This window comes from Berghia stephanieae, chromosome 2, assembly GCF_034508935.2.
Source record: "Berghia stephanieae isolate SIO BIC M18660-M18661 chromosome 2, UCSD_Bste_1.3, whole genome shotgun sequence".
Lineage (NCBI taxonomy): Eukaryota > Metazoa > Mollusca > Gastropoda > Nudibranchia > Aeolidiidae > Berghia > Berghia stephanieae.
The window spans coordinates 46,312,773-46,330,272 of NC_088361.1; the positions used below are offsets into that span (position 1 = coordinate 46,312,773).

Here is a 17,500-nt window from a genome sequence, read left to right on the forward strand (position 1 = left end):
TAACTATTGATGCTCTGCGCTCAGTTAAACTACTCACAACGGGACAGCGTGGCTCAGCGGTACAGTCTTCCTACCCAAAACGTACCGAGTTCGTTCACCCACCGCGTTGTGTGGCCTTGAGCAAGTCACATCACCCTAGCTCAATTTGCGGTGCTGCACTGCGGCTGACGCCTGAGATATTCCAGTCTTCCCTTGGCATAGATCCAAAAGACAAATTTTCGCATGGGGATGAATAAAGGAAATTAAAATAAATAATTGGATATTAAAGTACCAACACACAAACACTATGTGTAACCTTAAACGTTTAGGCCTATAGTCTGATTGACAGAATTTAGTGAGAACTACTCATAATATTTTCCTTTTATATACGTTTAGGTTAAGCAGAGTTTTGTGTGTAGGCTTACTTTGTATCCGGCCGATAGATGTTATGAGTAATTTAACTTAACCCATAGCATCAATTAGATTCCCTACAAGTTTCCAATGCCACTGTGCATTGATAATGATAATAATAATAATAAATAATAATAATAATAATAATAATAATAATAATAATAATAATAATATAATAATAGTAATAATAATAATAATAATAATAATAATAATAATAATAATAATAATAATAATAATAATCATCATCATCATGATAATAAAACAATAATAATACTACTAATAATAATATTAATAAATTACTTAAATAGCGTCCATTAATCAACAGACAAGTGCTCTATGGCGCTTAACATTCACACAGACCTTTTGTTTGTTTTAACAAAGGGTAATAATAATAATATTTTTCTATTATGCTATTATAAAATCTTTTTCTCCTCCTCCTCCTCCTCCTCCTCTTCCTTCTCTTTCTTCCCCTCCTCTTATCCCGCTTACTCCTCCTCCTCTTCCTCCTCCTTCTCGAGCTCATCCTCCTCCTCCACAACCCCCCATCCTCCTCCTACTTGTTCTGAAATTCTGTTGAAGGCTTTTCTAAAATAAAAACAACAAGTCTACTCAAATGTCACCCCTGCGATCCATGTCCAGTCACTAACTGTACTCAATGACACTTGACTTTGGTACAAGTCACGATACGCTAATACTTCGATAAGGCAAACCATGTGCGGTTATGTGGTCTATTATTGGTATGACACTCCCTTTCGGATCGGAAGGTCCTGACTTCGAACCTCGCTCAGCGCAAAGTTGAGTCTTTGGAAAAGGCTCTTTACTCACATTAACCAAACTCATGTGTAAAATGAGTACTTGGACGTTAACAGCGTTGTCTTTGTTGAGAAAAATTGTAATATCGCCTGACAGGCATCACATTTTGTTCTACATGTTATGGGTTGCTGTTGGTCAGGAGCTCTTTATAAAGCGTCTTGAAAACGTTAAATGGATATTGCGCTATACTAAAGCTCAAGTTTTGTAATAATTTTTTTTTTGGGAAGAATCGTATCAAGGTTGTGTGCATTCTAAGTTGTGTAAACAACAGTGTAAATAATTAAACAAAACTCAAACAAAAAGGCAGAAAATTTGTTGTTGTTGTTTTTGTTTTTTAATTAAAATTCAATTTAATATAAAATAAAATTTAATTATAATTCAAAAGTAACAAAATGTAATATGAAGTAACACCCCAAACTGTAAGTAGATAGTTAACGTCTCTGGTCAGTGAGCAGCGCACATAAGTTGGATAACAACTATATTGCCATATTATGGAAAAATACGTATTTAAAATTTTGGCCAAAAACTCGTCCTTCAAATATCGATCGATTAAATTGATCCTCGTCTTGACAAAAGTTCTCAATTCTGAGACTTGGCATAGTTTTTCTAAGTCTCAGGTTTGAGAGTTTTTACCAAGATGAGTGTCATTTAAATCGATCGGTTTTTGACGGACGAGTTTTCTGGCCAAAATTTGAATATTAGCTTTTTTTTTTTCCAGAGTACGGCAGTACAGTAAAAGCTCGTCATACATCTGGCGACATTTGGGTCCTTGGCAAAGTTGTGGGAAAAGCGACTGGAATTATTGCAGGTCTGCATACTGTTACAAACAAATCGTAGAATTACGAATTTCCGACTCCAATTTCAGAACGTCATGAGCATCTCTAAGTCATTAAAACTTAATGAATATGCGAGTTGATGCCAGATAATGTAATTTTAAGGACATTGAAAAGTTATTTGATCATTGTCAGAGGAAACTTGCTGATTTTAAAAGTGAACTATAGCGAATAAATTTTTATCCTCTTAGAATTACAAATTGTCTCTGTGCATGACATAATCAGTCGGAAGGTGAACGTTTTGGATTTGCATTTTTTTTTTCATTTTCTAAAAGAATATGCTCACCAGAGCATTTTAATCTTTATTTGAAGTAAATCGGGTGATTTTTCATTAAGTTATGATCAGATGTATGGGAAAGGTATCCAGCAACTTTTCTCAAATTTCATACTTTTTCAACTTGACCAGCTGTAAAAAATATTTAGTAGTGAAATCAAGCTTTGATACTTCCCGAAGATGTACAAAAAGGGTTGATTTAATCATTTACGACAATAACTTATTTTGGATAAAAACTAACAAAACTTGGCAATATCTCAGTTCAAACCTGTTCATCATCCGACTGATTACGTCATTCACTGTAACAATTTTTAGATTGTCAAGTTAGCGGTTAGCGGTTGTAAGAGAGGTTGTGTGGTCCAGAGATAAAGCTCGCGGCTTATGATTTGTAGGTCTCTGGTTCGGGTCTTGATGTGGGCTACGCAAAGTTGAATCCTTGGAAAAGGCTCTTTACTCACATTTCCTCACTTACTCCAGTGTAAGATAAGTACCTTACCAATGCTGGTCTACTATGAAAAAAAAAAAACACATGTATTTACTATTGTGGCCAGAAAACTCGTCCTGTAAAAATCGATCGATTAAAATGACGCTCATCTTGACCAAAACTCTCAACCCTGGGACTTCGTAACGTCTTGTATAAAGTCCCAGATTTGAGAGATTTTGCCAAGATGAGGGTCATTTTAATCGATTGATATTTGAAGGACGAGTTTTCTGGCCAAAATTTTGAATAGGTGTTTTTATTCAGCCTACGATAAAGGTTGTTACATCTAATCAATGCCTTATGCGTGCCCGTTGATGTTAGACACGCCAAAGTGATGAAAATGACAGCTTTAAAAAAGAACAAAATACCAAACACGACATGTTTTGGGCTTAAAACCCCTCTTCAGCCAACAACAAAAACAATGAATGCATAAATACATTACTAAAAACACATGCGCCAAATAATAATTTGCCATCGTCTGGTTTTTATTAGCAATGTATTTATATTTTCGGTGTTTTTTTGTTGTTGGCTGAAGAAGTGTTTTACGCCCGAAACGTTCCGTGTTTGGTATTTTGTTCTTTTTTTTTCGAAGCTGTTATATTCATTTGTGTTTATTATGTTACACGTGTGTGCTGTGGTATTATGACATTTTGCCTCCAAGTATCTGTGAATTTGGCAAGATGAATTCAAACTTGCTAAAATTCTTTAATCTGAAATCTCTCTGGAATTGAAGGGTATAGACAATAACAATAGAATACAGATGTTGTGACGTCACACCTTCGGTTCAAAATTCATGAGAAGTGTGTTACAAGTTCTCCAGACAATTAATAAATAACGAATAGATTACATATTGATCATAAGCATTCATTCAAATGGTTCGGACATGTAAAGAGACGAGAGAGGGAGTACGTGGGAAGGAAAGTATTGAACTTACAATTAGCGGGGAAGAGGAAAGAGAGACGCCCAAAGACTAGATGGTTGGATAAGGTACAGAAAGATTTGAAAGAATTGGGCCCGGAGGAAGATGATGCTCTGAACCGAAATGCAAAGAGATGTGGCACGCATTAAGGCAACCCTGCAAAATGCGGGACAAGCTGAAAGCAGAAGATGATTGAATTCAAAGCAGGTAGCCTAACTTATTTTGTAGCAAGAAGTATAGGCAGATTCTTATGATTAAGGGGCGTAAAAGAGCAAAGATGGACGAAATTTCTTGACGATCAGCAATAATTTAGGCTAGAAAATGAGATGGCATCACTCTGAAAGAAGAAGATCAGTTGTACAATCTATTTATCAAGCCTGAAGAGGACTGGTTTTCACACCTCCAAAGAGAATAGAATCGGCATGTTGACATCTGCCCTTTGTTCACAATTAATTCATATCGATATTTCATGATGATATTTCACACTACATTATAATTCATCCAGTAACCATACGATAAAAATGCCTGAGTGAGCAAGTTGATGGTGATGATTGATGATGATGATGATGATGATGATGATGATGATGATGATGATTATAAATAGCGCTTTACCCTTTATAAACAGGCACTAGGCACCTTACATTGACATTCACGTATCAATTGAATTAAAGAAATACGGAATCAATCAAATCATCAAATTCTTAGATCGGGAACAAGTGGGATGGGAATTATGATATTTTGATTGTTTTTCAGAGATGAAAGTTTCAAATGTCTTTCGTTGATGGTATTGGGCGAAGAGGTGGATTTATCTCCTTACTTTTCAACTCAAGTTCTCTCTCTCTCTCTCTCTCTCTCTCTCTCTCTCTCTCTCTCTCTCTTTCTCTCTCTTTCTCCCTCTCTATCTTTCTCTCTCCCCCCCCCTCTCTCTCTTTCTTTCTCTTTCTTCCTTTCTCTCTCTCTCTCTCTCTCTCTCTCTCTCTCTCTCTCTCCTTAATCTTTCGCTTTAAGTGCTCAAAAATATTCTGGTCAAAAAGGACAGGTGCATTGTCAGAGCATGGCTGTATGTGTATGTGTGTGTGTGTGTGTGTGTGTGTGTGTGTGTGTGTGTCAGTGTGCTTGTGTGAAGATATAAAAAATGTCTTATGTATTATGAGAGGAACATGACTCGATAACAGATAGGAATGTAATGTATTTGGGTGTATAAATGTCTATATAACTCATTTCTATGGTTAAATAAGGAAATATCACATTACAAAGTTTCATTTTTGCAATCATATACACAATATCCACTAAATGTACTCAAAGCGCTTTCCAAAGGGTCCCAACAGCAACGTGTAACGTGTAGAACGAGACATGACGCGATATTACATTTTTTTTTTCCGACAGAACCAACACTGTTAACGGCCAGGTGCTCATTTAACGCCTGAGTAAGGTGAGAGAATGTGAATAAAGAGCCTATTCCGAGGACTTAACAATGCGTCGAGAGGCAAGACCACTAACAATGTAGTACAGAATTTTGATTTGTAAGTTAACGAAATTGACGTTGAACGACGAACGACTAGAAAGAAAGCCAGATCTCTTCCGTCAACAACAACCACTACTAATACTACTTGCACCCAACGTCGTGTGGTGACGTCAGAGGATGGATCCGGGCTTTCTAGCTCGTCGCTCGTCGTTCGACGTCAATTTCGTTAACTTCCTATTCATGCAGTACAAATTACTTGGAAGGCGTCTGTCTCAAATTGTACACTTTGCAGCTATGTGGTCTTGTGGTATGACACTCGCTTTCGGATCGGAATGTCCTGGGTTCAAGCCTCACTCGACGCATAGTTGAGTCCTTGGAAAAGGCTCTTTACTCACATTCTCTAACCGTACTCTGGTGTAAAATGAGCACCTGGCCGTTAACAGCGTTGTTTCTGTCCAAAAAAAAGTGTAATCTCGCCTATCAGGCGTCATGTCCTGTTCTTAATGTTAAATGTTTGGAGGTGTGAAGACCATACGACACTACTACTACTAATGTTAAATGTTGCTGTTGGCCAGAGACCCCTTGTAAAGCGCTTTGAGCGCGTTTAGTGGATATTGCGTTATATAAAAAAGCTCAAGTTTTTTTCTCCAATTGTACACCGAATATGCCCATGGTAATGACCACGTATATTTTACATATGAATCGATCAGAGACAACATTTACAAAAGTAGTCCTTCAGAGTCAAGGGGCCCATGGAGCCGGGGTTTATCCCGGTTTCTATAGTGTGAAACGGACAATAGCAATAGCTTGTTATCCTTTGGATACAAGAACGCTAGTCTATCGAAAGTACTTTCCGCCCGATCTAACAGACCCTGCTACCTATTCATTGCTTGGTAGACAGGGGGATCAGAAAAAAAATAGTCTCGACTACACGCCGGATCAATCTCGGTCCCTTTGCGTGTGAAGCGAGTGCTCTACCAACTGAGCTATCGGGACCCCCCATCCCCCCCAACATTTAAAAAGTCTATTTCTAATATCTGAAAAAGTGTGAGAGACAGATTGGGATTTTTTGGATATTTTTGTTGTCTTATATTGTATCTGTAACTCACCTTCTTAACTCTCTCCTTACCAGCCATTTTCAGGATATTCCCCAAAACTTCACACCCAACTAACACAAAAATATATTTTGATCACTCAAACACAATAGCAGTTATTGTCTTGCGATGACTAATTTCTTTAGCATAACATGCTCTACAAGACGCTTTTCATTTTCTTAAAATGTTATGATGTACAAAAGAAATTTGAATAAGAAAAATGTTTGTTGTATCGTATCGAATATGATGATTTTCCTATAGTTGGTAATGAGGGGGTTAAAACGGTGTAAGGTTGAGATATACTTGGTGCAGGAAATTGACTTTATAGTCACAAAATATGAACATGAAGATCCCGAGTTCGAGTCCCGCTCAAGGCACTTTCGTTTTCTTCCTTGGTCAAGATTATTAACCCTCAATTTGCTCACTTGGACAACATCGGTGATTCCTGTTGATATCAGACATCCTGTTTCATGGATTATATACGATTCTTACTCTCTTGCTTTTTGGAATTCCGGACGTGTTCCCAATCGCTACACAAACTTGCGATTGGGCGTTGGGAAGAAAGTTCGTATTCCAAAACGCAAGAGTGTAAGAAATCATTTATTCTACCCCTCAATCGGTTCCAATTTCCTTATCTTTGAATAAAAGACATCTTCAAAAACATCTAAATGATACTCCTTTTTAAAGAATCTGATTTTTAGTGAAATTTAACTATATATGCAGCTATGTGGTCTAGTGGTATGACACTCGTTTTGGATCGGAAGGTCCTGGGTTCGCTCGGCGCATTGTTGAGTCCTTGGAAAATGCTCTTTACTCAAGTTCTCTCACCGTGCTCAGGTGTAAAATGAGTACCTGGCCGTTAACAGCGTTGACTTTGTCCGAAAAAATTGTAATATCGCCTAACAGGCGTCATGTCTCTTCCTACATGTTAAATATTGCTGTTGACCAGGGACCCCTTTTAAAATATAATCTGACGTCACAAATAATTATTGTAAATATGATATCATTACGCGTTACTGTTTAGGGGGAGGGGTAGTAGAATTATCTATAATATTCCCTCATTGAATCCTAGGCGACGGGGTCTTAGTCTTATGGTGTCATTGCGAACGGGCGGAATTAAAAAAGAAATTAAACATTAACTTTCGGGTTCATTTCAAATCGTGATGGTGGAGAAAATGGACAATTTCTTGCATTGCATAAAACCCCTGAAAAATGATATTCCCATTATATTCATTCTATGTCACGTTTCGGGGTTACATTCAGTCCGACATAGTATCCTTATGATACAGTGGGTCACATTCATTCCGACATAATATCCTTATGATACGGTGGGTCACATTCATTCCGACATAATATCCTTATGATACGGTGGGTCACATTCATTCCGACATAATATCCTTATGATACGGTGGGTCACATTCATTCCGACAGAATATCCTTATGATTCGGTGGGTGACATTTTTAACCCGATTTGTCTGGCATTGGGGTTCACGATAGCTCAGTTGGTAGAGCACTCGCTAGACGATCACAGGGACCGAGATTGATCCCGGGTGCAGTCGAGATATTTTTCTAACCCCCCCCCCCCCTCCCACCTGTCCACCCAGTAGTGATTGAGGTAGCTAGGTGTATTAGATATTGCGGAAAGTACTTTGCGATTGACTAAAGACAAGGTAGCAAGCAATTGCTATTGTCCATTTCACGTTATAGAAACCGGGATAAACTCCGGCTCCATGGGCCTAATGGCTCTGAAGGACTGCTATTTTTTCATCATTGTTTTATACACAATTTTTCAGATCTTTATCTCATGCCAGTGCCTGCTCCTTAATTAATCACATTTATTCCAAATGTCATAACTTTTTTTTCTATATGTCATCGTAGTCGTCTGAACAGCATCTAAATACACCAGAATCGTCATCATCAGAAAATCGCTCTGGATGATGAGAGATGATATGCTTGACGTGAAGGAAGCATCCTTTTTATCTGACTCGAATATGCTTCAACAGCCGTGACGTCCCTTCCCCGTAATGACGCATAGTAACCTAGTAACTGGCTCTAAACTATCGGAACAATGGCGGACGCCCTTATGAAATACTTCTCCGACGAGCATAAAAGTGTATCCAGAGGAGAAAAACATTATAAATCTGATCATGTTTTGAATTTTATAAATTATGATCACATGACATGTGAAAAAGTTCTAGCCAGCATGAAGAATAAAAGTATCCCTCGTTGCTGGGCGACGTGACATCAGACTATTGAATCCTGTTGTTCCCATGTCCCATACCATGATAAATGTCTGCCGTGAAATTACTTGTTTGTTCGGCATTGTTTCATACACAGTTTTTCAGGTCTTTATCTTATGCCATTGCCTGCTCCTTAACCCTCTCTTACCAACTATAGGAAAATCGTCACATTCGCTACAATACAACCTACATTTTTCTTATTCAAATTTGTCTTGTACATCATAAAATTTAAAGAAAATGAACGATGTTGTGTAGAGCATGTCTTGCTAAAGAAATTGTGTTGGCAAGAACTTACTGCTGTTGCACTTGAATGATAAAAAATCTATTTTTATGTTATTTGGGTGTGAAGTTTTGAGGGAAATCCTGAAAATGGCTGGTAAGGAGAGTTTTAATTTATCACATTCATTCCAAATGTCACAACTTTTTGGCTATATGTCATCGTAGTCATCCGGGCAGCGTCTAAATACATCAGAATCGTCATCATCAGAAAATACCTCTGGGTGATGAGAGATGATAGTCATATTCCAAATGTCACAACTTTGTTTCTATATGTCATCGTAGTCATCCGGGCAGCGTCTAAATCCACCAGAATCGTCATCATCAGAAAATACCTCTGGGTGATGAGAGATGATAGTCATATTCCAAATGTCACAACTTTGTTTCTATATGTCATCGTAGTCATCCGGGCAGCGTCTAAATCCACCAGAATCGTCATCATCAGAAAATCCCTCTGGGTAAACATCCTCCTTGCTGTCCGTGTAACCCAAAAATAGACGAACCACGAATCGATAGGACACGACCAAGACGACAGCCGTGATCACCAGCAATGCTGTGATTTTGGCCAAAATACTGGCATCTGAATTCTGAGATAACTTATCCACGGACACTTCTGTGCTGATGCTGCTGGTGGTGGTAGTGGTGATGAGAGATGATATGGTTGACGTGAAGGAAGCAGCATCCTCTTTGATCTGACTCGAATTGTTCCCGCCATGTCCCATATAAGGATAAATATCTGACGTAAAATTAATTGTCTCTCTGTTATCATGTGACACTAAGGGTGATGTTAGATTATTCATCATTTGTTGTGTCTTTGAAATCAAGACTACTGCATTGTATATCGAGTGATTAAATATTGCTGTAGTCCTCTTTGACAAGATTCTGACAAATCCTTTTGTTTTGGAGTTTAAACACAAAACGAATTCGATATTGATGGAACGAAATTGACGTCACAGGGGGTCTTTGTTATTGTGTTTAGTCGGTCATTTAGGTAATTCCTTCTCACTAAATCCTATCAATCAGACTATAAACGTTCTAGGGATACGCATGGCTTTGTGATTTGATACGTTATACCCGGCTGGTGGATTGTTGTCAGCTTTTTGACTAAACGCACAGCATTAATATTAACTTGTCTCAAACCAAGCAGAGGCTGTCAGTTTACCTGAAACTATAAAAGATCGGTACGAATTTTTCCTAAGAGGAAGTTTGCAAGCTGTGTCTGGACATATTTCTACAGTAATATTACTTTGACAAGAGGAATTGCTTAATATCGTATTGATTCAATAACGAAATAATATTTAATGTTCTGAAAAGATTTCTTAACAAAAAGCAATTTAAGCAGATGACCCAGTTCTAGTGGAAATGACAAGAACATATATCTATGTTTGAAATTTCCATTTCTCTTTGAGATCGTCCATAGCAACACTTTGTAGAAAGGAATTAACGTGGACCGGACTAAACGACTGATGATCGGCAGAGCTTGAGCAGAAAAACCTCCCTCAAATATTGGAGTCCTGCAAAGAAAAGTGAAAGAGGTTAGGGATGGCGGTCCAAATTTTATCATGATGTAAATAGTCAATTTGGCTTACCAAGTTCTTGTTTTTACTACTGTCAACCAATTTAATTAACGGATTGGTCATCATTACTATATATATCAGGATGAGAGCTGATGCTCGAAACGATATTTTAGAAGTTGATCATAATTATACTTGAAATAATATATATATATATATATATATATATATATATATATATATATATATATATATATATATATATATATTTGGCTTGACTGAAAAGTCTTGACGCCTAATGAATGTATCCAATTGTATTAAACTCACCAGTATAAACTATACATCAAAATGGCGTAATTTATTCTTCTATTAAGTCATCAAAATGGCGTAATTTATTCTTCTATTAAGTCCTCAAATTTTGTTAAGCTGCTATTTCTTGATTTTAATTTATCTTATTTGAAAGAAGGAACCCCTACTCTCACATGTCGGTCAAAGAAATCACATAAAAATTATGTAATGAATGGTCATCACCATCATTAGTTTCATCATCATCATCATCACCATCATCATCATCATCATCATCATCATCATCATCATCATCATCATCATCATCTTCAATTTTTGCCGAATATTTGAAAAAACATAGGAAAAACCAGCCAGCCAAAATATGTCTATTTACAAGATATCAGTCAACCCCGATGATAGGTCCTGTCACCATCAGAGGTTAGCGGAACCAAACTGGAAAATGTATGAATGGGCTTCAATGGGGTTTGGTCGACGTGCCCTTATCTGCAGGTCTGATAACTCAATTTATTCTGGGCTCATTACTGTAGTAGAAATCTCAAAAAATGACACAAAATATTGTTCATTACACCAATGTTAAACTAGGCCCACAATTGGGTTCGTTTGTCAGACATGAGCTTTTATATAGCACAGAATCCACTAAGCGTGCTCAAAGCGCTTTGCAAATGTGTGTTCCTGACCAACAGCAACACATAACATGTAAATCGAGACATGACGCCTGTTACGCAATATTACAATTTTTCCGACAGAGACAAAGCTGTTAACACCCAGGTACTCATTTTACACCCAAGTACGATGAGAGAATGTGAGTAAAGAGCCTTTTCCTAGGACTCAACTATGCGCCGTGCGAGGCTCGAACCCATGATCTTCCGATCCGAAATCGAGTGTCATACCACGAGACTACATAGCTGCACCTGCATCGTCTGGTTTGATGTATTTAAAGCTTATTTTTAAAAAAGAAAGGGGGGGGGGGATAAGCAGATAAAGGGAATATTAAACACGGAATGATCCGCCTTATGAACAGACTATAAATTAAGCAACTGTCAGTGTTATGGGGAAAAGAGCGTTTGTTTTTATTGCGTAAAATGTTTATTATTCCTGATCGCTTCCAAGCCATTATGCATCAGTGCTGTCAGATCGAATTTCAAAACGAACTTGAAGGCTTGGAGGTCTAGCTGGAGCAATAACAGATTGTCTAACCTTACAAAGCCGACATTTTATCAGACGCAGAAAGATCGTTGGCAGGAAACGGGGGGAGATTAGATGTATTGAGAGTTATGGATCTTGGCAATTGGTGAGAGAGCTTGAAATTCCGGAATAGGTTGGAAAAGAAAAAAAAAGGAACATGGTTTGAGATCGGTGTAGTGTTTTAGAGAAAGTTCATTCAAGTACAAGTTTATAAGATTTCCTTGTGTACTTTGATAAATAAACAAACTATCTTAATGGTTAACTAGTTAACTGTAGTACTCGGTAAAACTCCTATTTAAAAATGTGGCCAAAAAACTCGTCATTCAAATATCGATTGATTTAAATGTCCCTCATCTTGGCAAAATATCAAACCTGGGATTTCCGGAAAATCTTCATTGAAGTCCCGGGTTTGAGAGCTTTTGCCAAGATGCGGGACATTTAGATCGATGGATATTTGAAACGAGTTTTATGGCCAAATTTTTAAATACGTGTTTTTCCAGAGTACGGAGTTAACACCGAGTTAATATCATAATCCATACCTAAAGCTTCTTATCCACCCATCCCTACCCCCACACCTTCACTATCCAACACTATTTTATTCCAACCTTGGGTTTGCTTTAGCGTGTATCAAAGGGTATCTGTAGTCAGACAAGACAACTTTGATCTGTTATTAACTGCCTTACTCCAGGAATATGCGTATTTTTAAAAATTGGCCAGAAAACTTGCCCTTCAAATATCGATCTATTTAAATGTCCCTTATCTTAGCAAAAACTCTCAGTTCTTAATCAAGACCTCGCGAGGTCTCGGGTTTGAGAGCTATTGACAAGGTGAGAGTCATTTAAATCGATCGATATTTGAAGGACGAGTTTTCTGGCCAATGTCTTAAATACGCGTCTTTCTGAAGTACGGCAGATGACTGGTTCATAGACGTGTGTTTGCAACGTTATAAAATAAATAGATTCTGAAAGCCATTGATTTTAAAAGCTTCAACCAGAGAACATTGTGTATTTCTGGGAATGTGATGATCAATCAAATACAAGCTTTCATGAATGCATTGGATTGAATGATAGATTGATGGATGGATGGATGGATGGATCGATGGATGGATGGATCACTCAAGTTTTCAAGAATGCACTGGATGGATGGATGAATGGACGGATGGATGAATGGATGGATGGGTGGATGGGTGGATGGATGGATGGATGAATAGATTGATGTATGGATGGATGGAGGGATGGATCAATCTAACACACGTTTTCATGATTTCATTGGATGGATGGATGAATGGATGGGTGGATGGATGGATGGAAGGATGGGTGGGTGGATGGATGGTTGGATCAATCTAACGCACGTTCTCATGAATTCATTGGATGGATGGATGGGTGGATGGATGGGTGGATGAATATACGGATGAATAGATGAATGGATGGATGTATGTGTGGATGGATGAAAGGATGGATGGATGGATGGATGGATGGATGGATGGATGGATGGATGGTTGGATCAATCTGACACAAGTTTTCATGAAAGCATTGGATGGAAGGATGGATAGATGGCTGAATTGATGGATAGATGGATGGGTGAATTGGTGGATGGATGGATGGATGGATGGACCGATCTAACACACGTTTTCATGGATTCATTGGATGGATGGTTGAATAGATGGATGGATGTATGAATGGATGGATGGATGGATGGATAGATAGATGGATGGGTGGGTGGGTGGATGGATGGATGGATGGGTGGGTGGATGTATGGATGGATGAAAGAATGGATAGATGGATGGATGGATGGGTGGGTGGATGGATGGATGGATCAATCTAACACACGTTTTCATGAATGCATTGGATGGATGGATGATAATGAATCTGTAACAATTTCAAGACAAGAATTGCATATCAGTATCCCATACCCATCCCTTCCCTCTCTCTATACCTATCTATCTCTTTCTTTCTCTTTCTCTCTCTCACCCTCGCTCTAAATCTCTCTCTTTCTCTCTCTCTCTCCCTCTCTCTCTCTCTCTCTGTCTCTCTCTGTCTCTCTCTCTCTCTCTCTTTCTCTCTCTTTCGTTCTTTTCCCCCCTCTCTCTCATTCACTTTCTCTCTTTCTTTCCCACTCACTTGTTCTATCTCACTCTCTGACATTCTTTCTGTTTTCTCTCTCTCTCTCTCTCTCTCTCTCTCACACACTCCCTCGTTCTCTCTTTCTCTCTCTCTCTCTCTCTCTCTCTCTCTCTCTCTCACTCTCTCGTTCTCTAGCTCTCTCGCTCGCTTTCTCGCTCTCTCTCATTCTTTGTCTCGCTCCCTCGCTTTCTCTTTCACTCTTCCGCTCTCTCTCTCTCTCTCTCTCTCTCTCTCTCTCTCTCTCTCTCTCTCTCTCTTTCTTTCTATGGCTCTCTCGCTCTTTTACATCCGGTTGATCGAAGTGATTTAAATCACTCAAGTCTTCGATAAACGTACACTCCATGTACCTGACACAAAACAAACATTGTTGCTAACAGTGGAGATCTTGGAATAAGTTGATTTCTTATGTTACATACAGATAAGTAAGACACTCTTTCCATTTGACGTCACAAATCGATAACTCAAAATAGATGTTCTCATCTACTTGGGTTGTTTGCCATTCATAGACAGGATCTATGAGTGGTGAAATCGTATGCTGTCAAACGTCTCTAGTTTATCACGTGACAATAATTAAACATTATCGCTGAGAAATATTTATTACACGGTAATCAATATCACAGATAGTGTGTGGTGTATCACAGATAGTGGGTGAGGTATCATATATAACGGGTAAGGTGTCAAAGATAATGTATGAGTATCACAGATGGTGCGGGAGGAGACATCACGGATGGTGTGGGAAGTGTCATAGGTAATGGGTGAGGTATCACAGATAATGGGTAAATGGGTAAGCTATCTCCGATATCGTGTGAGGTGTCACACATAATGGGTGAGGTGTCACAGACAATGGGTGAGGTATCACAGATAATGGGTAAATGAGTAAGCTGTCTCAGATAATGGGTGAGGTGTCACAGATAATGGGTGAGGTGTCACAGATAATGGATAAATGGGTAAGCTGTCTCAGATATTGTGTTAGGTGTCACATATAATGAGTTAGATGTCACAGATAATGTGTGAGGTGTCACAGATAATGGATGAGATGTCACAGATAATGGATAAATGGGTAAGCTGTCTCAGATATAGTGTGAGGTGTCACAGATAATGGGTGAGATGTCATAGATATTATGTGAGGTGTCACAAATAATGGATGAGGTGTCATAGATAATGGGTGAGGTGTCACAGATAATGGGTGAGGTATGATAGATAACGGATAAATGGGTTAACTGTCTCAGATATTGTGTGAGGTGTCACAGGTAATGTGTGAGGTGTCACATTTAGTGGATGAGGCATCACAGATGGTGTGTAAGGTGTCACAGATAGTGCTTGAGGTGTCACAGATAATGTATGAGGTGTCACAGATGGTGCGTAAGATGTCACAGATAGTGTGTAAGGTAATACAGATAATGGGTGAGGTGTCACAAATATAGATGAGGCGTCACAGATGGTGCGTGAGGTGTCACAGATAATGGGTAAGCTGCCTCAGATATTGTGTGAGATGTCACATATAATGGGTGAGTTGTCATAGATCGTGGGTAAGGCATCACAGATGGTGCGTGCGGTGTCACAGATCGTGCTTGATATGTCACAGATAGTGTATGAGGCATTACAGATGGTGCGTGAGGTGTCACAGATAGTGTATGAGGTGTCACAGATAGTTCAAATATCCATTCATTTCTCTTACCAACCAATAAAGACACACTATTGATCTGTTTAACTTTGCATGGACACACAAAAAATCATCGTTACTTAACTCGTTAAAGGATACATCCATCCATTACCGAACTCCTTCACCTATACCATCGTCCTCCATTAATCCCCCACCGTTCCCGTCAGTCAAGCCATCCATCTATCCATGTCTCCATCCATTAATCCATCAATCCATCCACCAACCTATTCATCAATCCATTCATCACTCAATCCATACTTGAAGCCATCAATTCATACCTCAATTATTCATCCATCTATCCATCCTTCCATTGAGTCATCAATCCATACATCAAAATATTCATCCATGCATGTATCCATCCATCCATTGATATATTCATCCACCCCTATCCGTTAATCCATCAATCCATCCATCAATCTGTTCATCCATCCATCCACCTGCCTCCATCCATTGATCCGTCAATCCATCCATCAATCTGTTCATTCGTCAATTCAATCCTTCAATCCATTGATCCATCAATCTATCCATCAATATATTCATCTAACCATCCATTCATCTTTCCATCCATTGATACACCAATCCATCCATCAATCTGTTCATCCGTCCATCCACCTGTCTCCATCCATTGATCCATCAATCCAGCCATCAATATATTCATCCAACCATCCATTCATCTTTCCATCCATTGATCCATCAATCCGTCCATCAATATATTCATCCAACCATCCATTCATCTTTCCATCCATTGATCCACCATTCCATCCATCCGCATATTTGTTCCTCAATGTGGGGGGGGGGGGGGGGGGGGGGGGGAGTTATCCGCAGTTGTCGACAACAGAGAGAAAGGAATTGGAAGAATGTAGGAACATAATTTCACCTCATCGTAGCTTACGGCCTCATAACAACAGTACAGTCTTGCAATGTCTTATTTATTGCCTCCCTGGAGCCCTCGATAATTGCCCATTGTTTGATTCACGTCGTCCAGGCTTTTTTTTTCTTCGTTTGGTTTATTTATTTGTTTGTTTGTTTAACAACAATTACGTTTACACTATTATATTTACAACCTAAAAATAGAACGGGAGTCAATAAGAAATTATTTTTGTATTCTAAAATCGTAAAAATCATGCATATACATAATACTTAGATACCTTTATTTAATTAAAGAAATTAAGGAGCCGGTCCCAGTGTAAGATAAAGATCTGAACAATTGTGTATGAAAGGTGCCAGACAAAGCAAGAAAGAAAAATAGTAAAAAAAAAAAACAAAAAAAACATCGCAAAAAGTAAGCTTACCTAGATTGGGGATCGAACCTCAGACTCTCCGATTATCGGTAATCAGAAGGTCTGAGGTTCGATCCCAGGGTAGACTGATTTTTTGGGATGGTTTTTTTTTCTTCTACTTTTCTTTCTTGCTTTGTATGACACCTTTAATGCACACTTTGTTCATATCTTTACCTTTATTTAAGAGCATTCTTATCTATCGAATTAATTATATTTCTTCCTTTTCTTCCTTTCTTTCTCTGTGTGTTTATCACGTTTCTCTCCTCGTTTTAATTACTACCCTGATATTATCAAATATAATTTTTATTGCAATGATGTTAAGATTATGATAATTTCTGAAGGGATCAATAGAGTTTTATTATTATTATTATTATTATTATTATTATTATTATTATTATTATTATTATTATTATTATTATTATTATTATTATTATTATTTATTATTATTATTATTATTATTATTATTTATTATTATTATTATTATTATCATCATTATTTTTATTATTATTATTATTATTATTATTATTATTATTTATTATTATTATATTATATTATTATTATTATTATTATTATTATTATCATCATCGTCGTCATCATCATCACCATTATTATTATTATTATTATTATTATTATTATTATTATTA

General features: G+C 37.9%; 1 protein-coding gene across 1 annotated transcript in view; it reads right to left on the reverse strand.

The window, feature by feature from the left end:
* Positions 1–7,836: 7,836 nt before the first annotated feature.
* LOC144965004 (uncharacterized) overlaps positions 7,837–17,500 on the reverse strand; it is a 19,064-nt gene continuing 9,400 nt past the window's right edge. The window contains exon 3 of the mRNA XM_078899849.1: positions 7,837–10,299. Within this exon, the coding sequence (XP_078755975.1) occupies positions 9,172–9,588 (417 nt within the window). The 5' untranslated portion in view covers positions 9,589–10,299 and the 3' untranslated portion in view covers positions 7,837–9,171. The remainder of the gene's footprint in view (positions 10,300–17,500) is intronic.